Source organism: Pagrus pagrus (assembly GCF_965226575.1).
Source record: "Pagrus pagrus genome assembly, chromosome: 23".
NCBI lineage: Eukaryota > Metazoa > Chordata > Actinopteri > Spariformes > Sparidae > Pagrus > Pagrus pagrus.
Genome location: NC_140205.1, coordinates 10,662,473 through 10,688,580, shown reverse-complemented (window position 1 = coordinate 10,688,580; position 26,108 = coordinate 10,662,473). Strand labels below are relative to the sequence as shown.

Sequence of the window (26,108 nt, the reverse complement as noted above, 5' to 3'; positions counted from 1 at the left end):
ATTAGCCTAATGTTTAAGCAGCATTTGATTGTTGTAGCTGGTTGCGTAAAAGCTGATTTTTAACTTTTTACTCTATAAACTCTTGACTTAATCTAAAACCACACATAATACTTCAAAAGCTCCAAGCTCCCAGTCCTGACTGCTAGCTACAAGGCAAACTGAGCTAACGAGCTTACAGAAGCTAGCACAGTCACAGTTTTTTATTTTTATTTTTCTTTCTTTTTTCTCATTTTGGCCATTCATGGCCTGATTTGACTGTACTTCTATTGTTGTGACATATTGCACAAAAACATTATAAGACAGGTACTACTGCCTTGTCTTTTACCTTTTATAAAGACCAGATTCTGCAGGTAAGACTACTGTCTCCTGAGTGGGGTAAAAAGGAACTGACTTGGGACTTGACTTGCCTTGACACAACCTGTTACTTGACTTGCATAAGACAAAAATGACTTGAGACTTGGATTGAAAGACTTGAGTTACATGTCTGTAGATTAATGACAGTGAGCTGTCTGAGTCATAGCTGCATGGATAGAATGGTTCAATACTGTGATGCATATATGTTCTCTCTGCATCAATGCATTGGACCTATGGCATGTTGACACTTCAGACTCAGTCTGTTTGATGAGTGAATGACCTACATACAGTATCTGGCTACGACGTGGCATATTTCATAGCTGGTCACTCTGGCCTCGGGTCTCTTTCTCTGTCTTTCTGTCTGTCTCACACACAATTACACACAATCCTAAAGAAATCTTTCCAACTAGACAATGATCAAAGACACACACAGTTACACACGCACAGACTCACACACAGTGTCCCAGTTCCCAGGGCGCCAGTCAGTCAGACAGCTGAGGTATAAATAGTCGGCTGGCTAAAGTTTCCCCTGAGAGAAACAGTCCAGGCGTGGTGAACCAGCGCTCCCTCCTGAAATGTCAAAACCTTTTACTGATGAACTTTCATTTATTTTATCATTGTAAAGAAAAACTACATTGAATTCATCTTCTAATCATAACAAAACATAGTGCCCACACTTGACATCCCAACATAACTCCATCAATGTAATCGGAGGAAACAGAAAAAAAACAAAGATCTGAGATGGTAGTTTTTAAGAAATGCACTTTTATTAAGCAGTATAATACATATGAGTACCATATAATACACAATACATAACAAACATGTGTTTGTGAAGATCATTCATCAGACATCGTTTGGCCATGCATGCCAAATAGATCTTTTTGGCGTTCAGAAAAAGCTTGCATTAAAACAATGACTGGCATGTGGATCCTGGAGTCGGAGTGATCAAAACATAATATGACGTATATTGTCATTCTTTAATACTAAAATTAAAAGAAGTCACTGATAAACAAGGTTATTGATTCTTGATAAAAAAGCAGGCGTTCATTAGCATCAACTGCAGGTCAAAAGATTGTTTTCATTGCTGATTATTTTCTCTACTATGTAATAAGACAAAATCTTGAAAAAGTCAACCGCAATTTCCACAAAGCCCAAATTAACTAACTTAAGTTACTCGTTTTGTTTGAACAACACTTCCTAAAAAGGTATCTAGTTTGCTATCACATAAGCCTGAGAAAACAAACAAATATTTACATTCGTGAAGCAAATTGCATTTTTGCATTAAAAAAATACTTTGACCATTTCTCCATTGTTGAAATTAATATAATTCATTTTTGGTCACTTGACAAATTGATAAACTGACAAACTGTCTCACCTCTAAAACCTGTACAGTATATCTAGAAACAGACCAGAACACTGATTAAACAACAGTGCCATCTCCTGGTTAGATACAGGCATTGCCTCATACAAACTCGTTCACCCTCTGCTTTGTTGATTTTAAATCTCTGACTTTTTTTTTGCAACATTGGAGGAAAAACAGAAAGCTAAATACTGTATGAATGAAATGTAAGAATATATTGTATGTACAGTATATATCACTGGGTTTTACTGTCCATTTTCTGTGTTTGCTGCAAATGATAAACTACACTCCACAATGTGCATGCCCAAGTACTGACATATGAAATGAGAAATCTGGAATGAGAAGTTATACACTGATGTTTACCCTGATATATGTGGCACCTTAAGTTGCACGGGCCACAGGAGTGATTACAAGAGATTGATTGAGAAAATTCCTGTTGACCCCTTCCCTGTACATACCAAAAATAGGGTAGAGCTTTGGTCTGCTACTTAAGGGCGCACCAGCCATAGAATAGAGAAAGGCTTTTAGCGCTGGTGTGGTCTCACTGAAAGTACAACCTGTGTAGGAGTAGATCAGAGTCCTGGCGTCCACATCATAGAAGGAGACTTCTCCTTTCTCATAATCGACAAACACACCGACTCTCTGGGGCCTCTGCCTCAGGTTCAGGGGAGGCTCAACAAAATTACCTATATATTCCTCTTGGTATCCGATGATCAGTTTACTAAATACCCAGCCTCCGTTTTCTGGGGTGAGAAAGCCGAATGTCTCCCTGTCAAACGACTCTTTGACAACTCCCAAGACAAAGCAACTACTCCCGCTGACCTGAACCTCGTAGTAGAACCTGCCTGAGGAAAAACCCTCTTTCCCAAGGACAAGAGGAAGAATTGTAAATCTTCTCCCAAATAAAGCGTGAAAAGACATTCGGCCGTCGTGAAATTTCAGTTGTTTCCCATCCTCGGCCACCTCGAGTTCAGAATTGGCTGTATAGGCGTCCATAGTCACATCCACCGCATGGCACTGCTGGATCATCATCAGCTTGTCCTGAGGCGGATTCCACCCTTCTTTAATGAACTCATCAGTCGTCAGTCTTTCAGCATCTCGTTGTGCTGCGGCCTCACAGCCATCGGACAACCTGACCTCGTGGATAAGCATCTCCATCTCATTACTGAGGGTCTTTTCCATCTGAGCCACCGCTTTTTTCACCATCCTCACGTAACCATGTCGACCGATGTCAGAGAGGTCTGGTGTGAGTGGAGGGCTGGAATGGGACAAGGGGTCGTATGTGTGCGCAGGAGAGTGGAGAGACGGACAGCTCTGCAGGAGGCGCAGGTGGTCCTCTGTTTGTAAAAGTCGCTTCATTTCGGATCGTCTCCTCCTCAACTCGGCGACGTCTTGCTCAAGTTGTGCCACGTGGCTTTCAGCCTGCCTCTCTGCTGCTTTCTGCTTCTCCTCGATCAACTCGATCAGCTCAGCCTGGCTTCTTTGCAGAGAGGCCACCAGAGCGGTGAAAACCTCAGCAATGTCTGCTATCTGTTTCTCTGACTCCTTCGTGCTGTGTTCAGCTGAGTGTTTGATTTCCTTAATGCTCCTGGATTTCTTGTTTTCCATCATTTCGATCTCTGACATCACACCAACCATCCGGGCTTTCCTCTCTCTGAACGCACGCTCTAACGGGGCGGCCTCATGCGTTGCATGGTCGTCTCTCAAGCACATGAAACAAACGCACGTCTGGTCTACATGGCAGAAGAGCTCGAACATCTTGTTGTGCTTCATGCACACTCTGTCCTCCAGGTTTGACACAGGGTCAATCAGCTGGTGCTTCCTCGTGACTCTCTGGTGCTGCTCCAGGTGAGGCCGGCAGTAAGAGACCAAACACACCGTGCACGTCTTCTGGGCCTTGCCTTTCGGCCCAGGGCAGACGTCACAGGGTACCTCCCCTGGTTTGGCAGGGACGTCTTCTTCACCCCTCATCCTCATGCTGTTGAAGCGCTCCACCATGTCTCTGAACTCTGTGTTGACCTGAAGCTCTGGTCTGTTTTGGAAATTCTTCTGACAGAGGGGACACCGTGCCAGGCCGCTGCTGGCCCAGTACCCCGTGATGCAAGTCTTGCAGTAGTTGTGTCCACATGGTGTAGAGACAGGCTCCGAGAACACATTCAGACAGATTGAACACTGGAGCTGCTCTTCCCGGCTGTTGGCTGCGGCCATGTCTAGACAAGAGGAGAGGATATCATTGTAACGACTTTAAATTTAAAACCTGTGAAATGTGAAAATCAAGTAGGTTCCTCACATCCAACAAGAAAATGTATGTCAGAGAATGAAGGCAACACAAAGTTGTGCAGAGGTGTGACACTTTGGAAAGTATTGGTTATGGTTGGATTCAATGTGCAAGTTTGTCACCAGACCACCTGCACTGTGCTGTTTGTGGTCATTTTCTGATTATTTTACACTCCTGTTCTTGAATTTTAACAAACCAGTTTCTGTCAACAATCCCCGTCTCTCTCGGTTTCCTGTGGACAATTTGTTTAAGTTGTTTGACGCCAGTGATTTTAGCTGCTAACAGCAGCTAACGCTGTTTAGAAATGGAGACCGCTTACATAAACTAACAACCAGCTTCCAGCACATCAAAAAAGTTCCTTTAAAAGTATTTATTGCAGTAATAAGCATTAACAATCAGCTAACTAACCAGTAACCAAGTATTCGATGTCTTATAAAGATGCTATGAACATTAGTTAATACAGTAATAAGCATTAAGTAACAAATGTCATTTAACATTTACTAAAGGTTAAAGCTGCCGCAAGCGTTGTCGTCAATTTAGCTAACTTCCTGCACATTTTGCATCATTTCCTCCCACCTCTCTACTTCAGCACACTTGTATAACTCCTTTCTTTTTTTGAGGTGGCTCTCTTTGCCTCTTTCTTTCCTTCAAGCCTTTTTCATTACTTGTTGTTAATTTATCTTCATATAGAAATAAATTAACTCATAGCCTAACCTTTAGAGTTATTGTCCATAATTGGCCGCTAATGAATGCTCTTTGCGGCACTTATTATGAGGTGAAATACATGTATTCCTTAAAAAATACATAGGCATAAACCCTTATTGTAAAGTGTTAATTTGTTATTCAACAATTGTTTATTGTAGTCAAATTTAAAGGCCATTCTTGTGATCAGAGCTGTGTACACCAACAGCTGCAGTACAGTCAGTGCATCATTGTGTCCTCAAACAACATTTAGACCGACAATGAGATCACAATGACTTCACCTTTCCAAGCTCAACATGTTTACACTAATGTAGCAGTAAGACAATTTTGCACCTGACACAAATTTCACCTCTGATCCATCCCATTCACTTTGCAAGCCTGCCTCTTACCAAACCCTGACCCCAGATCCGAAAAAGTGTCTGTACAGACGAGTGCCAGCATGCGCCAAATGGCCTGAAACATGCTCCTAAACACCCCCTGGAGGAACAATTGAAAAATTTTGCCCCTGACAGTCAAATTTCACCTCTGATCCATCCCATTTATTATACAAGCCTGCCTCCAACCCTGGCCCCAGACCCGAAAAAGTGTCCGTACAGAGGGGTGCCAGCACGGTCCAAACGGCCTGAAACATGCTCCTAAACACCCCCTGGAGGAACAATTGAAAAATTTCGCCCCTGACACACATTTTATTAATTATATTGATTGTAACACAGTTTTATTTTGAAAAATCATTGCTTCCATAGCTGGTCTCATATGATGTTGTAGCAATGATATGAAGTTACAGCTTATGACCACAAGATGGCACCACATGCTTTCCGTTTGCGCATGTCCAAAGACTTAAAAGTCCATGGTAACATCCTTATAGGGGCCTGCACAGATGTGGTTCACATGCACAGGTGTTCATTTCATTCATTCATATAAAGTACTGGTATGGCCCCACTGACTGATATATTATTATATATGATATAATTATATTATTGATTAAAAGCATGGTTGCATCATTCAAACCTCATTCAAACAGTTTGAATGATGGTTCCATTCTGTGGCTCTGATCTCGTAAAGGATCGAAGACGAAAGACAACAGATTAAAGCCACGGAACGGAACCAACCTTTAGAACTCTGCTGGAGTTTAAAAGGCAGGTCTAATATTCAAACCTTGACACACGTGACCACATTGGAGTAGCATCAACCAGACAATCTTCTAGAGACCACAGTCTACGGCAGATAGCTACAACTTTGCTTCACTGAACACTTTCAGGCCATTTCAACTTTGTTTACTACGATAACTGAAATGTCTCGACAGAACAACCCGAGAGACGGCCCAAGAAACATGGAGCAAGTGGTTCAAGCTGGTCCTCAGGGCCGCCCAGTATCTCTCCAGAACGAGGGTCCCTTTGACTACATAGACGATCCATATAAACGCTGGATGAAGGAGAGAAAGGCTATGGGCTACAAGATCCACAACCTCAAGTATAAGCTCAACAGACTTGAGGGTATTATGGAACTCAGGGAGAAAGCGTTCAACGTCGAGTACAAAGAAAAGCACGAGACCATCGCATCTCATGAGGCCCAGATCTCAAACCTGAAGACCGATCTCCAGTTCCGGATGGCGCAGTTGGATAGCCTCCAGGACCGGAGCAATCAGGAGAAGGAAGACATGGCAGCAAGACTGGAGGCAGAAAAACAAAAGCTGTCTGAGCAAGACGATCAGATGCTCCAGCTGAAGCTCGACAACCATAAGAGCGTTCTGCTCCAGATCGACCTGCAGAAGAAGATGAAGCAGTTGGAGCAGGAGCTCCAAAAGAAGGATGATGTAATCCTGGATTTCGGGAAGGAGAACGTGGCTCTCTCTCACAAGCTCACGGAGACCACAAACCAGCTGACAAACAACAAAGCTGAATTTCTCCAGAGCGAACAGGCTTGGCAGACAAAATATAAAACTCTGCAGGAGAATTTCAGCGAGCTGGAGGACAAAGAACAGAGCTGGAAGACGAGAGTTGAACAGGTGAAGGAAACAAACCAAGAGGTAGAGGAAACAAACCAAGAGGTAGAGGAAACAAACCAAGAGGTAGAGGAAACAAACGAGGAGCAAAAGGAAGTTAAAACAGATAAGAAGATCAGGAAGAAAGAAAAAAAAGAGATGAAAATGAAACAAAAACAAGAGAAGGCAGACCTGAAAAGGAAACAGCAAGAAGAGAAAGAGAACCTGAAAGCTAATCAAAAGCTGGAAAAGCATCAGGAAAAGGAGATGAAAAAGAAAGCAAAACAGATGAAGGCGGAGCTCCAAAAGAGAGCAAAGGAGGAGAAAAAAGAAATGATAAGAAAATCTCCCTCCTCCCGTCCTCGGATCACTTTGCCTTCATTCCTCCGTCCTCGCTCCACCCTCTCCCCCTAGACCTCATCCTCACCCCCCTCTTCCCACCTGCCTCCATCTCTCTCTGAACCCCAGCCCGTCTCCTAATCCTTTCCGATTTCCACCATTCCATCGTCCACCCCATTTACTTGACAGTGGCTCAACAATCACACAGTAGGGTTTTCTCCAGGTGCGCCGGTTTCTTCCCATGATGAAATCAATATTTCATTTAAAAAAACACTAAATTGCTGTCCGCTGTCCACTGTCTAAACTTGACTTGACTTGACTTGAGACTTGAGACTCGGACCAAATGACTTGAGTCAAATCAAGTCATCTGGTCCCAGGTCAAGTCAGGTCAAGTCAAGTCAAGTCTGTCTGTGTGGGTTTTCCCCTGGTGCTCAGGTTCCCACAATTAATTAAATTGGCAAATAAAATGTTTTAATTAGATATATATTATATCCTGTCACATTCATCCTTTTAAAAGTGTAACCTCAATGTAGCACTGTAGATGTTTACAGATAGCTAGGACCAGAGTCTGGGTTCAAAGGAGCAGTTTATAGCTCCACACAAGAAAATCAACCTAACGCATACATCTGTGCACAAAAAATCCCCTAAACATAATAAAACAAGATCTCTGAACAGTATTTAGTATGTCTGAATAAGATTTAGTATGTGTCAATAAACAGTATGCCAAAGGCAGCGTGCCAAACAATGGCTGGATGTCCTGCTGCATTGCCCAACTATATGTTCCATTGACGTAGATCTAATATATTAACAATCTAGATTTTTTTAATTCACCGATTGCATAATTTGTGTCAATTAAACAGTGTTATGACAATATTTTCACCTTGTAATTGGGACCTTGTAAGTGGAAAAAGTACTAAAATATTGTACTCAAGTAAAAGTACCAATACTTTGATGAAATATTACTCAAGTACAAGTGAAATTACCTGTCTGAAAATCTACTCAAGTAAAAGTAAAAAGTAGTTAATTTAAAATCCACTTTAAGGAAAAGTTACTGCATTTACAAAACAATAAAACCAGGGTATGTAGTGAAAACAGGACAAGGGGTCATAAATCCAAAACTCTTTTGCTTTTAATTAAAGAAAGGTCGATACACATGTAAGTGCAATAACAACATAAAACATGTCAAGTTGTCAACACAGGACATTTAAGACCCCTTGGAAAGGTATAATGTGCAACTTTTAGTTCAGACCATCCCATAAAACGTTTTCAAACAATACATGAATTGAAAGTGCCATAAATTGTTAGTTCTGAGTGCCATCCTTCTTTTCTTCAAACACATCAACAACATTAATACAAATCAAGTCATCAAATCAAATCAAGTCATCATAAATTACCAAAATAAAAATAAAATCTATTTGCCAGGGACATATTCTGATGGCAGGCTGCACGCTTAATATCTGATAAGACATGTTTAGATAAACTTCTTACTCGTTATGAACTCAATGGCAGCTGCTATAAACAGAAAAACTTAAAATGGCCCTGTCCCACTGTATGTCTGCTTAAAGATATTTGCTTAAGAGCATTAGTCTAAAAACTTCTTGTTAAGTTTGAGCAGTAGTTGATTTTCAAAGTTAGATGCGCTCATCCTTGCTCGCTTTGCAGTGAACAGTAATCCAGCACAACTGAAAAGCCACTCACAAGCAGCTGAGGCAGGCAGGCCCGCGTTGAGTTTCAGAGAGAGTTGTTTGATATTTGGAAAGGAGTTCAGCAGATCCATTTTGTCTGAGGCACAGGCTAGGTACCCTTCCAACTCCCCTGTACCTTCTGACCTTCTGGACTTCATTGAGGAGAAGAAATCATCTTCATCTGGTGAATGTTGTCCAACTGGGTTTGGTGCTGGTGGATTTGGGGATTTCTCTGTGTCTGTCCCTCCACTGACTACACTCTGCTCTTGGAAACTGGAAGGGTGCTGAGTGCCCTCAAATGCTATCCTACAATAATTACTCTCAAAGCAGGCAAAGAGCCTCACACTACAATCCTCTCCAAAAATACTAAGCTCTTTACCATTCACACTGCTAATACATTTGATGTGACTGTAAATTCAAAGACCCATTTACATTCAAACTGGTGGCAATTTTGGTGGGGCATTGCCTGTTTGTTCCACCGAGGCTAATGTTCACAGCCCAGATGGTCGGACTAGCAGCTAGCGAGCTTCTGCACATCAGTGCCCTACAAATGTTGTCCTACAGGTTAATAGTGCTAATCAAAATTAGCAATGTCACGAAACAGGGTGGCTTGCAAATTGACAATGTGCTATTAGCCATTAAAAAAACGAGCTACCAATGCAACATCTCAAGTACTTACCAAATTTCACCTGTGATCCATCGCAGTTACTTTGCAATCCTGCCTCCAACCCTGACCCCAGTTCCGATGCCAGCACGCTCCAAACTGCCCGAAACACGCTCCTAAACACCCCCTGGACGAACAGTTTTGCCCCTGACACTTTGTCAAATTTCACCTCTGATCCTTCCCATTCACTTTGCAGGCCTGCATCTAACCAAACCCTGACCCCAGATCCGAGAAAGTGTCATTGTTACATTTTACTGCTCCTTGTATTTGAATATTTATTATGAAAATTCAGGATTTCTTTTCAGTAGCTCCACGTCATGTGACTCCAAAACAAAGCCAAAATGTGTCACTACACAGGTCACACTGGACATACATCTTTATAATAGTTTTTACTGCTTCTTCTCTTTCATATCAATATTTTTTATATATAAAATAGGATAAAAACAGGTGTGTCTCATTTGCCCCATTTAATGAAACAATTCAGCATTGGTTTCCAGTCACTGGGTCACATGAAATGGATGGTATTGGGAAAATAAATACATAAATACATAAAACAATCGCAATCAAAATAAGTGTGCTACATGAAAGCAGTTTAGTATTTTTTCAAATCATAGTTTTCACTAATATCATCAAGTCAGCATGAAGAAACATTGTGATTGTGTAAATCAAACAAACATTAGGGTAATTCATTGATGGTCCCTAAGTTAGCCACTGGGTGTCTCTGTCACTTGTACTTGTAACTCCACTGCACTCTTCTGGCAGCTTCAGTTATCACACAACAACGAAATGGATGAAGTTGAAACTTTAAAAATAGACATAACGGTGTTTTGTCACACATCATCTCAGTTTGATTTTCGAAATAAAAGTTTTGGGACAAGTCATGTCATTAAGAAAACATTTGAGCTCAACATTAAATACGTCAAACTAAACCACTTCTTGTCATTGTGACATTACGTTTTCATCCGGACGCATCTGTCTTGATTCTCTGACGCTATATTTGAGATCAAAGTATCTGCGAACACAATTACATGCGCAAAACAGGAAATGTTATCGCAAATAAGATCAATATAACGAATCCAAGCGCTTTACCTCTACCTGATGAGCTGTCTGTCAAAAGGGGAGAAGTTTCCTTTCAGCCGTGTAGTTTCATTTCTTGGGAATGACGCACGATCCCTCCCTGCCTCCCTGCCTCCCTTCCTCTTCCCCTTTTTGCAGGAAAAAGTGAGTCAGTCTGACTCTGGCCTTTCCCTCACACTGTTTAGAGAGTCATCCGTGATCGGACAAACACACTGTGTGCATCTATTCAGAGAGTGAGAGCAGAGAGGTTTCTCTTTGACAGGAAGACACAACTTATCTCAGCACAGCGCCCACGTTTTGTGAATAGCAAATCTACTTGTGCCCATCTGCGCGCCCATGGGTGTAGGTCAGGGGTCTTCAACGTTTTTCAGGCCAATGACCCCCAAACTATTTTAAACTTAAATGTGAAAACGAAAACGAGTGATGTATTAGTGCCACTGCCATGCGTAAACATAACTGTTATCTTACATACAATACTGAGCTATTAAAATAATGGACAGATTCATGTTTTTCTTTTATTTTGTATTAATTCAATGCCATCTGTCTCCTTGAAGGTAAATCCAAACTTCAGATAATTATCTGTGTGTTTTCGGGTCTTCTCTCGTTTGGCTCACCCTTATCAGCCGCTTCCCTACTTGCATTTTCACCGGTGGTTTCTGAGGTGGAGGGTGTCTCTCTTTGACATTTAAATTGGTGGAGGAAAAAAACTGGGGGAAAATTAAAAAAAAATAAAAATTGTCTAATCAACCAAAAAATTCACGACCCCCCTGTAGAAACTCTGTTGAAGACCTCTGGTGAAGGTCTTAAAATGAGGTGTGGTCAAGCTTATTACTATCAGGAGGCAGCAGAATTGGACAGTCAAAAACTTGGCCTGAGGTCAATGGGGCAGCCATTATTATACATCTAACACGACCATTATCATGGCTTACTGGTGAGCTGGAGAGTAACAAAATAAACCAGCAGACAATGTATTTACTGTAAGTTGACTATTTTAATGTAAAATGTGCAAAAGTGCAGAACAGTCTTACCTACAAATAAAATGTCTCAAGAGTCAAGAGTAAAAGAAAACTGAAATAATTTACAGAAAAAGGTAACTCTCCCTGCTTTACCTCTTTATTTTGCTCTTAAATCAGCCCACAGAGTCATCAGCACACTTAAATGTAATCTAAAACAATTGTGTAGACGAGCAGGTTGCTCTGCAGCTTGACCTGTGACCTTATTGCGATGGAGCAATCGACCTCTTCCATATGACTCATTAAGGTACCAAACTTTCAGAATCATAATAATAATTCACACTTTTGTTTAAATCTTTGTTTTATTTGTTGATGAGGTGAGCAGCTGTTAGATGAGGCTGATGAAAGACAAGGAGCGCTTCATCCCGGACACTAGATGTCACCATTACCTCATGAAAGTGTGGAAAAGGGGGTTACTGAGTATAGTGAGAGGACTGTCCAGTTCACATTATATCTTTCCATTTATGTACTTGCTCTTAAAAACAAATGTATAGACTAAACTGAGAGAAAGGTGTTTTATTGTTATTGTTTTCAAGCTGTGAAGTTATGTAATCAGAAAATAAGCTTTTATTAACATGTAAGACAACAGCTCTGTTAAAAGCAGGAGGTTTTTTAGCTGAGATAGACACCAAATGTTGTTTTGAGCTTGCAAAAGTGTGTCTTTGTGTGTCTGCATGTCAGTGAATGCGCATCATAAGCCAGGGGAAGTGTCCAGTGCGCTGCATGCCGAAGGTGCTGATGAAGAAGTTGAGTCCTGTGGTGATGAAGACAATAACGGTTGTTACGTTGTTCAGGTAATCCAGACGTTTCTGCAGGGCGCTGTTGTTCAAGTCCCGACGGCCTGTGACACATACACACACACACACACACACACACACACGTACACACACAAAACACACACGGTAGAGAAAGAGAGGGTTCAAACTACACTTGGTTCTGGACACACTGAGAGAGACTTCCCCGTTTGGTCAGGATGCACTTCCACACCACGCTGTAGTCTGCCCTGTTACCTTGCATTCACTCCACAGGAATAAAACACAATAAGCATAGCATAGGCTTCTGTTAAATCACTACATTTATTCAGCTTTCTGGAGGAGAATGTATACGTACATATTAGATGGATGTCCCTTATTTATATTACCCTGTTTTTTCTCTGGTATTGAACCTCAAAATCGATTTTAATGTCAAAGAAGTTTTTCAAGTAAATGATATAAAAATACAGGAAAACTCATCTTGTGTGTAAAACTGTTTGAAATACAGATAATGAAACACATTTTTCTTGTACACACACATTATTGCAGCAAAGAAACCCAATCACCAGGATAAAAGTTGGCAAAGTATGTTTCTGGGTTTCTTTGGGTCAATTTTTTTATTTGTCACAATGCTCTGCTTATGCTCTGGTTAGGCTTAGGCACAAAAACCACTTGGTTAGGGTTAGGAAAACATCATGTTTTGGCTTAAAATATTTGTTTTGGTCATCTCAGACACAGCAGGAGATTTCCCGATTCCTCGAGAAAAACATCCTGTTTTGTTGGCATAAACATGGCTGCAGATGGCCCGACTTCCTGTCAAAAATATCAGTTATTTGGTGCCACAAGCAAGGATGGAAACTGTCTCCAGAAACCTTGAGTAACATTTTATCCTGGTGACTGGGCTGCATATAAAACGATGCATATTTACATAGTTATTCAGTTGGTTAAAGTGAACGTATTTTAGTTGGATTACAGCGTGAGACACTTTTCAAAGCTTAAAAAATAAATAAGATGTGATGTTTGAACATATGTGAATTGTTTGTTTCAACTTTGTACAAACGTGAACTAATTCCAACTTTAAGTCGTGTGCGCAGATGAAATACTGGTGTGTGAGTGTGTGTTTGTGCATGCGTGTTGGAGTCTGTAAATGTGTGTGATGTGTGAGCGCATATGTGGCTTTGTGTGTGTGTGTGTGTGTGTGTGTGTCAGAAGTGGAGTCGAGCCAGCAGCCAGCGGAAGAAGCCGGTCCTCTTGGATCCGAAGAAGCTGACGAAGAAGTTGATCACAGTGGTGACGAAGATGACGCCTGTGGCGAGGTTGTTCAGGTAGTCGAGTCGTTTCTGATTGGACACCACGTTCAGATCCCTGCGGGCTACACACCACACACACGGACAGACACACAGACACACAATTTCAAACACTTCAAACGCATCCACCCACATGCTCACCTACAGTTGATGCATACAACCATCATCATACAACCAGTCATACAGTCATGCACACACACATACAGCGATACAGGTCAGTCAGTCACCCTCCAGCCTCTTGTCTAGTTTATGTGACATTTTGAACAGACTGATGGAAACAAAATTACTGTTTCATTTGTAATCTCCTCGATCAAGAAATGCAATTTAATGCTTCCCTCAAGCGAAGATCCCCAGCTGTTCCAGCTAGAGTGACCTGTTCAGCAGCCGACCCTGAGAACATCTTGTGGACAATAATAAAATGCAGACATGGCGTCTGTTCTGGACTTCTCTGAAGTGACGCTTTGAACAATTTTGTTTGGTTTTACTGCTCACTTTTGTTGGAAATAAAACTGAGGAACTGAGGAGGTCGGCCAGGTCATCAAGCACAACAAACAGTTTCCTTAAAGGTGATTTTGGTTTGGGATGTGGCACATCACGTCAAAGGAAATACTGCTGGATGCAAACACACGAAAAATGTGCTCTTGGTAGTCTCAAATGAGGTTGAAGAAATACCCTTGAAAAAGTTTCAACATGAGCAAAAAACTTAATTGGAATGAGTCGGTTTCAGAAGTCACATAAAGCCAAATTAGCTACTGGGATTGTTGCATTAAAAAGTGTCACTTCAATACAACTGGAATTTTTATGACGTTGATATCGAGTGGCAAAAAGAAGTATAAAGATACATTTTGGGAAACGCTACGCACTTTCTCGCCAAGAGTTTGTGTTCAACTAAGCTAGCCAGCTGCTAATGTTAGCTAAGCGCCCTCTTGGATGCCCTCATGGTAGATAAAACGTGATTAAGTGCCCTCTCTTCACTGTGACATGGTGCCCTGGCGCAAAGTTGTGTAAAGTTGTGCCATGATACTGTATTAAACAACGTTTTGTTAAGCAGCTGTGTCTGAATCGATAAAGATAACGGGGCCAGGATTAGAGGAGTGGGATTTAGGGCAATTTTGAGGAAACGTTTTTCGAGTGTGTGTAGGAATTGCAACATTCATGTTTGGTGCCATCTTGTGGTAATATCAAGAATAGCAGTGTGGCAGACAAATTCTACACAGAGCATCTTTAAACGTGCATGTTCGTTCAGGTTTTGTGTATGAATGTACATACAGTGCCTGACTGAGCCCTCTGAGGGTGTTTCACAGAATGAAGCGCTGCAGCAGCCACCGCAGGAAGCAGCTGCGTTGCGTGCCGAAAGCGGCTTTGATGAAGTTGACGATGAGGGTGAGGAAGATGAGGCCCGTGGTCAGATTGTTGAGGAAGTTTAACAACCGCTGATAAGAGGGGAGGAGGGTGAGCTCAACACGAGCTGCACACACACATACGTACATACATTACACACACATGCAACAAGAACACAAGCACACACACACACACACACACACACACACACACACACACACACACAGTTCAGGATCTAGTTGATCCTTTGGCCCGGTCCATTCATACAGAATAAAATCAAATAAAGGCATCAGAATGCAGTAAAACTGGAGTTGATTAGTACTTTAAGTAGAACAATAAGTCAGAATAAGTTCTGTGTGTGCACAGTGTCGGCCCCTGTGTTCAATGTGTCAAAATCTTTCCCTACTTTCCAAAAATATCCACTTATTCGAGTCATTGCCTGCGTCACAAAGTCAGAAATGCATCCTGGCAAAGAGGCCGGTGCGCTCCATCCCGAAGACGGAGATGAAGATGTTGGTGACGAAGATGAGGAAGACGAGGATGGTTGCGGTGTTGTTCAGGCCGTCCAGGCGCTTCTGGTTGGTCTCTTCGCTGACGTCTCGCCGAGCTGCAACAAGCACACACATGTACACACACACACACACACAAACTACACAATGGCTTTTTTTTTCATGCTTCACAGAGAATATATTTGTATTTTCTGAAAATTGACTGGACTTTAACCTGCACTACCTGCATAACAAATCAACATGTCAGTGTATTAGTGTGTTAATATGATTGGTTAAAACATGAAGGATGGATTTCTCGTGATGTAATGTGATTGGCTCACCAATGATGATGATCAGGACTCCAGCCACTATCTGCAGAGCCAGGGAGAAGGAGATGAGGGTCAGGACAGCGATGTAGTACCTGAGGAGGAGAGAGGAATAGTTATGTAACACTTATTTGTCAATAAATATTGTCAAAGATCATTCAGGAGCACTAAATCTAACAGATCTGTCTTTTTGCCTCACACACACACACACACACACACACACACACACACACACACACACACACAGGCTGTACCTGTATCCAGCTCCCTGTTCGATGACAGTCTTCATGTGTGTAATGTTAGCCAGGAACAGAGCGATGTCCAACATGCCCTCAGACACCGTCTTCTTCGTGGCATACAGGTTCATGTTCAGATTAGAGGCTGAACCTCCCTGAAAAAGAAGGACAGATTTCCCCCCCGCCAGTCAAAAATATGTTTTTCTTCTCATTCCTACAGTTGAATGTTTGAGTTTCACGCTGTTTTTCACATCAAACAAACAGCAAACATGATTTATGACGAAAAAGCTTGGAAGTCAAAGTAATCAACTATTCAGAAAACAGAAATGTGATGTATAAAGTTTGTGGCTTCCAGAGCAAGTAGGAGACAGTAGAAAAGCATTCTTGAATTTTTAATGATAAGTAGGTGAAATCATAATTAATAATCTGCTTTAACGGTGAAATATGTAAGAACTGGCCACCTGTCAACTTCATACTCAAACCAAATATGGGGCAGCGTATCACCAGAGTAACCGCCAACTGTCTCTAACAGTAGTTGCCCCTAGCCAGTTAGCTCAGTTAGCCATGCAGCTTGCGGTCTGATATGAAGATGATTCATTGATGATCTGATTCTGGAGATAACGGATGTAATAAAACGATTGCAACCACTGACATTCTTGGTTTTCCGTATACAATCTCTGCATATAAGAAACCCCTGTCGTAGCAACTCTACGACATCCAATAGACCGACACCTGACGGCCCCTGCAGCTGCATAATGAGACCGCACTGCGCTTCAAAAGAGCAAAGACAGAGGGCGATAGAGAAAGAACAACAGGGGAAGGGGAATGAAGAGAAAATAAAAGTGAGACAGAAAATAGGAAAAAAAGACATTGTTTCAAGGGAAAAGATTTTAAGGTTTCAAATGCACATTTTTCTGTTGAAGTCAGATGAGACTGACCAGGAGAGGGCAGCAATGACCAAGAATACAACCAGAGGAAGCTGGCAGAAAAATAAAATAAGCATTTATTTTATTTTGGCGGTTCGAACAGAAAATTTCCATTTTTTTCTTGTGCTTCATTTATCATGAGAGCTCTAACTGCGACTCAATCCAGCAGTTGGAAGTTTATGAATGATAGTGAATTACACTTTGTTGCACATGAGAGATTTTAGACATCAACTGTGTGTTGTGTGTGTCAGAGTTCATATTCCAGGACAATTATTTCATAGAAACAAGAAAAAAAACAGACTGTGTGCTGGCAGAAGAAATGCTTTTATATAATTATATAATTATATAAAGTCATAATGTATGACGCACAGCACATGTTATGGACTACCATTTATGTCTAGATCTAATTATTTCCCCCCTATAGTGCACGGACTGCAGACGCACATATTGGATTAGTTAACACGGCGCTATAGATTAAAGCATCCTGTCCACAAATGGATCATTTTACTCTAGGCTATGTCAGTGCAGTCTGTTTTTCTTCAGGCTGCACAGAAACAGAGATGTGTTTAAGGAAGACATAGATCACATACTTGAAGTCTTACATGTGCACACACACTTCATATACTGGGGACGCGTTGTGCTTCATGACCTCACTCTGCTGTAATGTGCTGTGGCGCTCCAAAATAAACAGAACGCTGACAATGTACATGTACAGTAATTGTTAAAGACTGCGGCTTCTCTGTGTGCGCGGCCTTTGTTTTTATATGATACTGTGTTAAGTCACATATTCTGGTGTTTGCTGCAGGGCTGCTTCATGTTGCCCCACACTTAATAAAAGGATATTTCTAGATTTTTAAAATGTACAACCAACCTGGGGGCGCAAAACAAAGATGATTTCAGGGGTCAGTTACTCAAGTCTTAATTGTAAAAAGCTTGATTGGTTTATTGCACACCAAAATAGCCTAAAACCATAACGCAAAAGTCACAAAAGTAAAGATTTCTTAGAGATTAAACACTTTGGTAGACCTTCATTACTTCTTCAAATTCACTTTGCGTTGAATAGCAAACATTGTGGCTTTAGTGCTCTCTAGTTGTAGTATTAGATACACACTCGCTTTTCATCGGTCTCATGCGATCAAAATAATTTGAACAATGCTTCAGTAAAGTAACATCAAATCCTGCAGATTGTGGCTTTAATAAATTCTGTGCTTTTCATAAGAATTCATTCACCTTTGCAACAGTCTGCCAAGTCCTTTATATTATATGTACATATTGTAATTCACTGGTACATAGTGGTTCAAATATGCGTAAGGCTGTATATGAAGGTCCTCGTAATAAGCAGTAATTAATTGGTAATTAGGCCCTTATTCGTCCTTATAAGCTACTTATTAACGTTAATGAGGCTGTGTAAGTGTTAATAATAGCCAAATAAACATGTTTTTGTTCAATTATAAGACATTTATAAGCACTTATAAGAAACTCGTTAATAGTTTATGGACTGCTGAAGAGCGTTAAAGCAACGGTGGTACATATTTCCGACATCAATAGTGTGGGATCGCACATCCAACCGTTTTTTTTTAACTGTCCTAAGCTAACCCTCAGACAGTCACACCCACTTCACTTTAGGTGTGAGTCATAAAATATCTAGGATTTGTTCTTCCCGATACAACTTTTATCAGAGACACGTGTACATCCGAGCGAAACAGTGTGAATGAATGAGGACAGACTGTCTGAAAATGGGAGCTGCTGTCCTTTCTGAGAATCTGTTCTTTTGAAGCACACTGAACCCTTTACAGTCCAGCCTACACTGTGTTTTCAGATGCCACAGTGTTCTACATAGTAGGCTGGGATCATGTGCCTTGGGTTACTCCTTATACCCTGACAATGCCAGCGCTTGCAATCTCTGTGTAGCTAACCAACGGCCATAACCAAGAGCACCACAAAACTACCGTGCAGCTCAGCCAGTGTGTTTACATCCACTTCCCTCTTGCCCGTGATTACTGGCAGACTCCCTTCTGCGGGGAGACAGCCATTTGGCAGGTGCACTTTGGTAACAAATAGTTTTCATATGAGGTCTCTGCCTTATCATAACTGTGCCATGATTTCCTGAACAAGACGTTGATGTTGACATTTTTGGATGTAGCTTTTGGCCTCTGCCAGTGCCACAAACCAAAACCAAAACAAACTGGTGCTTGGCGTGCGAAGAAAAGCATGTTGTTTTGGCATTTTAGGATAACCTACGCCTCGCAGGTTATCCAAATGTTTGCTAATCCCAGGGTTTCACTCCAAATCCAATTAATCATCTCTTTGTGGATGGCAATTTACCTGTCCTAAAGCTGTAATCCCCATGAAACGAGTACACGTGATGTATTGTCGCCGTGGAAATCTTGATTTCATCCCCCATACAGCCTGTGTTACAGTACAGTTTGATCCAGACTGGGTTGATCTCCAAGAAAGTATGAAGCAATTCCTAGAACTGTACTGTCAAAACACTTTGAACACATGTACTATGGTCTGTCTGAGTGTGTGTGAGAGGCAGAGAGAGAGAGAGAGAGAGAGCTGTGTAGGAAAAAGAGAGAAAGAGGGAGGAAGACAGAGAGGGAGGTGAGGAAGTGAAGTAAAAAAAAACAGGCAGATATAGAGAGACAGGGAGAGAGTGAGAGAAAACATATGTACTGTATATACACTGGCCCGCTTCCATCTTTTCTCAACTGGGGACTCGTGTGGTCACACTTTATCAACATCAGCCTTGGGCGGGCCGCCAAAACACACACACACACACACACACACACACACACACACACACACACACACACACACACACACACTACACACATACTGCATACACACCAAAATCAAAACATCAGAATGACCTATATACAGTTTTACGGCCCACCTGTGTTCACTTAGTGTAATGTCCCTCTAAATGTACAGACTGGGCTTTTATCACACGTTATCTGCACTTATCTTGATTTATCAAAATGTTTGCATGAATTATTATTTGACCCTTTGTTTCCCAGGACGGGGAGGGGAAGGATAGATCCTTATTTACTGCAGCAGTCTGCAGAAGTGGTTGCAGGAGGTCGGCAGGGTTACACACATTCACCCTCAGAAGCTGTGAATTACAACCAGTTGGCCTCCGAGCTGCTCCGTCATGAACGTCCAGGGTCGACTACCGGGCTCATTACCCCAGAAAATATTTCTTTTTTTCTGTGCTTGTCTGTGAGGAGCCGTCAATTACACATTTTTCCTGATCATTCAGCAGCTAAGAGTTAAACAGCTGCAGCATATGACTGTCTCAATACTCTGGGCTCCTGCAGGTTTCAAGGTTTCTCTCTGAGGATTGATCCTCAGCAGCAGTTCTTAAAACCGCTATAAAACTTAACATTCATTGCTTACTTCTCTATACAGAATGGACACATACAATAAAACGTTCATTGGGAACAAGAAACCGCAACCCAGGATTTGCAAAGAATTTATGAACGTGTGTATGCATCATGATGGAGCTGCAAACGATATCCATTATTCCCACTGTCTTTGAATTAACCTCAGTCTCGCGGTTGGAATCTGATACCAGGATAACCATCAGGCAACATCAAAATTATTAAAAAAACAAAACCAAACAACTGAATCTGACTCAAACGAAGAATGCACGTCAAGAATCTCCAGAGATATTAGTCTGCAAGTTAATTTTTAGGTGAACCAAGTGAGCTATGACTAGAAATTATATGCTAAAAGGTAAATGTCTGCCTTCCATTGAATATAAGAAAGGTCAGGGGGTCGCCAAAGTCCTTTGGGAACCATGAATGTATAAAATTTTGTGACATTCCACCCAGAAGTTTTTTAGACTCTTCAGTCTGGACCAAAGTAGTGGACAGACAGACTGACTGATGTTGCTTAACTTGGCTGATAAACGCAGTACCAATGTTCTGTTTCTGCGACAGTAGCAAATGCGACCACCATCAATAATATTGTACATAATGTAACTCCCCACAAAGAGCTGAGCTGAGTAAGTCAAACGTATTTCTGTACACAGATGTTCTCTTTTTGCCCTCCTGGTTTTTATGGATGTGTGGTATTTATAAACTGTTCGTAGAAATCCAGAGTCCTCGTAAAACCCCCATTCCTTAAATCCACTGATCCACAGCCCTGGGCACAGGGCCATATCACACAATGTACACATACCCCATCACACCAGGCTTACACACACACATACACAACACACATATCTGATGTGTGTCTTTATGAGGCACATATAAGAATATGTGCTTCCACATGCACAGGTATGCACATGTGCCACCAATATACAAAGAAAACATGCTTGCAAAAATGTCAACTGCAAATAAACACCCAGCACATGGGAGGCCCCCCCTCGACCTCACAGGAAGTGCTCCTCCCCTGGACTCCAATTGGTTGCCATAATAGCCAATAGGAGGGGAAGCCCAACTAGGAGTGGATCTCTGGTTTTCTTTTGGTGTCTTATTTTTACTGTCCGTCTGTCTGTCTCTCCATCGCCCTGCCTGTCTGTCTAAGTGCTTGCCATTTTTTTTTCTCTTCTGCATTTTTCCAAGGCTCTCTCTCTCTCTCTCTCTCTCTCTCTCTGTCTCTCTCTCCCGCTCTGCCTGAAGGCATCATCTTTCTGTTTTGGTTTTTATGTAACTGCCATTTAGGGTGAGGGAGTGGGACGAGAGCACAAAAACAGATGAAGAGAAAACAGATAGCGACACAAAGAAGAAGAGTCAGCATGTCGGGAGGAAGAGAGCCAGTGACAAAGAGATGAGTGGTGTTTTCTCCTGCTGGCTCAATGACTGTGTCTGAGTTACTACTTACTCCGATGACTTTGGCCGATGCCACAGGTTTTGTCTGAGAGAAGACTTTTCACACAAAGTTTCTCATATCCAGTAACCGATCCATGGTACAGTGTCCATTTTTAAAGGATTTAAAGGAACATTTTTACACAGACAATAAGTCAGCTGAACATTTTTAATGTAAAAGGTGTCACCCAAGTCGTGAGTTCCTCTCAGCGTTGTGGTGTGTTTTTAGCATCTTTTAGCTAATTGTTTTGGTTCAACCCCAGTGTCGTTTCCAGTCCCAGTAGGCACTTGATTCAAACAAACTTTTCAAAAACCCGCTCTACGCTACCCTTCCAGCACCAAGCAGCAGACAGAGGTAAACATAGTGAAGAATTTAGCAGCTCAAGCGCTAGATATTTCCTTTGGGAGTCGGTGGAGACCAAAGCGGAGCTAAAAACAAGAGTGAATATTGGATTCATCAGATGGCCAGACTCGAAATGACCACTAATGTTGCTCCGTGTGTTCTGGATTTGCAAATCGGGAACTGTTTCTTCCGAGCAAAACAAAATCAAAAATTCAAATCTAACAGCAAAAAGTGTTTGTGATATGTTTTGTGTGTTATGAAGCCATCAAACACCTACAAAAATCTCTGACACTATAATTTTCCTTCAGCACCGAAAACATCATCAGCGTCACCCGGCCAGCCAAACATCACCTCTTGACGTTTTCAGTGTTTGCTTGTTTTGGGGGACACGGGTCAGCAGGTGAAATGCTGTGTTTCAGGTTATTTGTTTATCTGTATGTGTGTGTGCTGATGATAGGAGGGGGTGGTGGGCATGTGGGTGAATGGACTCATTATGTTTAGAGACAAACAAACCCAACACATGCACACAAACTGAGTCAGAGTCAAGACACGTGAACTTTGACATGGAGAGAAACAGGGAGGAGGCTGTTATCTACACACACACACACACACACACACACACACACACACACACACAAACACACACCATTTCTGTCCCCTCTCACACATGCAGCAGAAGGTTCACACGGACCCTTGATCTCTGCCCCATGGCCAACTATCATCCTGCTGACTGACCTGTAATTAGCAAAAACAACCTTAAAATGGCGTGATGGTGTGTGTGTGTTAGTGTGTCCATGTCTTTTAATTAATTTAGGTCCATGCTGCATAATCTGAGGATGATGCAGGTCTTTACATTATGGTTGTGGCTATGGAGCCAATGAGTAAACACGTAAAAATCCGAAGGTTACAAACATGTTCCCTACTGTGTTGTTTATGTCACAAATGAGTGAACCCACATGTCATTTTAACACACCTCTTCGTCCCTTTTGATCCTTCCCTTCACGCTGCTTTTCCTCTTTTCCTCTCTTCCTCTCGTTTACTATCATATAAACACATCACACATCACTTTCTTCTTTAACTCCTCTAACTGCGCTCTGCTTTGATAACAGCCCCGTCTCCAGAATAAAATGTTGGAAGAGAATGTCGCTGCAAAACATGGATTTGTTAAATAACAGTGTTTCTTTCGTATCATATCAACATTTCTACAGTACATATCAAGTTATGTTCAGACTATGTTGGCTGACTTTCCTATCGGTAGCATGACTGCTAGATATATAGTTAGATGGTTGCTAAGTGAGAGATCACCGTGCCATTACAACAAAAGCGACTGTTGGAGCATTTTTCAGCCGTGTGGCGACCAAACCAGGTATTTTAAGGCAAAAATTGATCTTTTTCTAACACTTACCAAGTGGGTTTTGTGACAAAACCTATTCAGAATTTGAAACATAAAGATGAAACGTTAAGAAACGCTTAAGTGAAAACCTAAAGAAACATAACGATGAAACTTAACTTAAAGAAATGTAAAGGTGAAATGTAAAGAAACATATAATTGAAACGTAAAGAATTAAAAGGTGGTATATAAAGATGAAACATTAAGATTCATAAAGTTGATACGTGGTTTGCAGAAACTTACAATGCCAACATTTATCTGGTGATGTTTGGGCTGGAGGTAAAATAACGAGTGGGAATTCTGTGTGTATTAAACAATACAAAAAAACCCTCAATAGTACTTCAGTGCTAGTTCTGCTCCTTCTGTTTCCAATCATAAAAAATAGGCATTATCATAAAACTATCTTTAACCACCTTTGTTTTAACTATGTTCTCTCTGTTGACTTCCTCTTGTGCTCTCCTGCCTCTCTGTGACGATCAAAGTGTCATCCTCCTGTTATCCTTTGGAGGGCGAGCTGTTACACAGCAGGACGGAAGCCTCGGTAATTGCAGGATGTAGACAGAAATCCATTAGTGTGTGCGCGTGCGCGTGTGTGTGCGTGAGTGTGTGCTTTATGAGACTCAATTTACGTTTTAGACCTTGAGAGTGAAGACATCTTTGAACAGTGTCTGGTCCTTGTTTATTCAATCGAGGGACTTGTGGGTTTTTTCTTGATAATGAAGGATAAGTTTAGGGTCAGAGATAGACATATTGCTCACAACAAGTATAAAACTAAACTACTTGTGTGTCTATTTCATGTCACTGTAACATTAATAGGATTTTGAAGCTGTTATTTTAAGGTAAAGTGGTTACATAATGTCGCTTTAACTATTTATAACAAAGTTATTTGTGTGTGCATGTGTGTAAGAGATAGTACTACTGAGAAACAACCGACCCAACCTCTATGACCTTTGACCTTTGACCCTCAGCCCATTGTGGGTGGGACACTCGCCCACACACAGACCCACACAGATACGCACACATAGCGACACACACACCCACGATGACAGACAAATACTAAGATTTAACATTAAACACACACAGTAACGGAGGACCTGCTTCATTTGACCACATGTGTGCATTTATATGTTTGTGTTTGTGCATTTTGGACTTCCATCTGCCATCTGGGAGTGAGAGAGAGCGAGTGGCAGCGATCTAATATCAGATGACTCTCTGGATTCCGGACCATAACCACATGGTGGAACAGGGTCGCCCATATCAATGACTCCAGCTGGCCCCTCCAGCCCTGCAGGGACTTCCTGATGAAACCTTACAAAGGGGTCACACTTACAACTGACAGATTTTTATGAATATGATATCTTAACGTGCTTGTTGCTACATTGCCTGCCACAGTGCTGGTCGGGAGAAAACAAAGTCAAGTCTGCTCGCTGTTTCTACCTCCATTTTTTGGAATACAGGACTTTTACCCAGGAAACTGGTGTTCGTGTCTCAACCAAAAACAAAAGTCAAGCTGTTTAAACTTTACATTAGTAAGTAAACTGTAGTGAATTTAAGTACTTATTTTAATCAAACCACATTCTTCCTAATCCTAACAAAGTAGTTTTGGTGCCTTAATCTAAAAAAACTGCCAGTTTCACCGCGTAAATCTTGGTTTTTTTTGCTGCTGTTATCATGATGGTGAAGATCATCTAATTTGTACTTTTCCGCTCTCATAAAATGCAGACAATGTTAAATGACACGTGAAAAAGCTTAAAATATGTGACCAAACATGCAAAATGTCCTTAAAAGTGGCGTGCTATTTATACGCGATCCCATGAGATCACATTGCCTTGTGTGGCTTTGATTTGACACGTAACAACCAACAGAAATGATGTTCAGCACCGTGAAAAGAAAATCCAAACTGTAACAAGCTGTGTGACTGTGTTTTGGAAAAAGCTGTCCAGACTTTGGGGCAGACTTTGACAATGCTACTGGTGCAGGTCAGTAATTGTGTACGTGTGTGTGTGTGTGTGTGTGTGTGTGTGTGTGTGTGAAGAAGAACCCATTAACACCTGGTTTTCCTCTGACATCAGCCAATGCTGGAGGAGTCTCTTGCATAAGATGTTGACGTATGTTGTGTACTGTTATAGCATCAGTCCGAATGCCAAACGCTCTCTGAGAAATGTGCGCCAGATGTGTGTGTGTGTCCCAATCTGTCTGTCAGAAGTGTGTGTGCCAGGTGGGTATGGGTGTGTAACAGTTGTGTGCCCCATCTTTTGTGTTCTTAAACACACCACACGCTGTCATGGCAATATTGCAAACAGACATATCAACAGAAATGTTCGTGCTGTTTAGAGGCCGATTTCTCTGAAGTGGTGACTTCAGTTTAGTTCAGTGTTGACAGGCAGGAATGTGAAGTATGTGCAACCTAAAGTTACCTCACTGCTACATGGCTAATTTAAATCTCTTGAATGACCAGCTCAGTCACACTAGTGTCAAGGAGACTTCCTGTGGGTCTAATTATACTGACAGAAGATTTACACTAATAGCTTCATTGTACGACCGTGTGCTGCGGCTTTTCTTCATACTTGGATTTCATGGCTCTGTGCTCATGTAACACAAACATAAGTGCACAGTGGTGCTGCAGGTTGGTCCGCTTTACATGCAACAAAGAATCTGTAGACACGTGCATTAAAGGTCACTTATGACCATGTATCTAATTTGATTATACTCTATATATTTCTAGTCTGATT

At 41.5% G+C, this 26,108-nt stretch overlaps 2 protein-coding genes across 7 annotated transcripts in view; both read right to left on the bottom strand.

Moving 5' to 3' along the window:
- Positions 1-1,123: 1,123 nt before the first annotated feature.
- On the bottom strand, positions 1,124-11,140 carry LOC311252338 (E3 ubiquitin-protein ligase TRIM39-like). The gene is made up of 2 exons (XM_084345417.1): positions 10,453-11,140; positions 1,124-3,924 (listed from the first exon to the last, which is right to left on the bottom strand). Exon 2 carries the CDS (start codon positions 3,920-3,922, stop codon positions 2,096-2,098), a length of 1,827 nt encoding a protein of 608 aa, XP_084201543.1. The 5' UTR covers positions 3,923-3,924; positions 10,453-11,140; the 3' UTR covers positions 1,124-2,095.
- Positions 11,141-11,766: 626 nt separating this feature from the next.
- The window catches only part of LOC311252215 (ninjurin-2-like), a 36,740-nt gene continuing 22,398 nt past the window's right edge, over positions 11,767-26,108 (bottom strand). Inside the window, exons 2-5 of one of the 6 annotated variants that reach the window (XM_084345189.1) lie at positions 15,922-16,058; positions 15,683-15,762; positions 15,260-15,460; positions 11,767-12,294 (exon numbers count right to left, since the gene is read on the bottom strand). In XM_084345189.1, coding sequence (XP_084201315.1) covers positions 15,306-15,460; positions 15,683-15,762; positions 15,922-16,058 — 372 coding nt within the window. In that variant the 3' untranslated portion in view covers positions 11,767-12,294; positions 15,260-15,305. Of the gene's footprint in view, positions 12,295-12,510; positions 13,578-14,781; positions 14,981-15,259; positions 15,461-15,682; positions 15,763-15,921; positions 16,059-26,108 lie in introns of those variants that run through there. The other 5 variants (XM_084345186.1, XM_084345190.1, XM_084345191.1 and 2 more) reach the window with 5 other exon arrangements.

Coding starts and splice junctions, on each gene's coding strand:
- LOC311252338 (XM_084345417.1), bottom strand. CDS start 3,922: ATGGCCGCAGCCAACAGCCGGGAAGAGCAGCTCCAGTGTTCAATCTGT.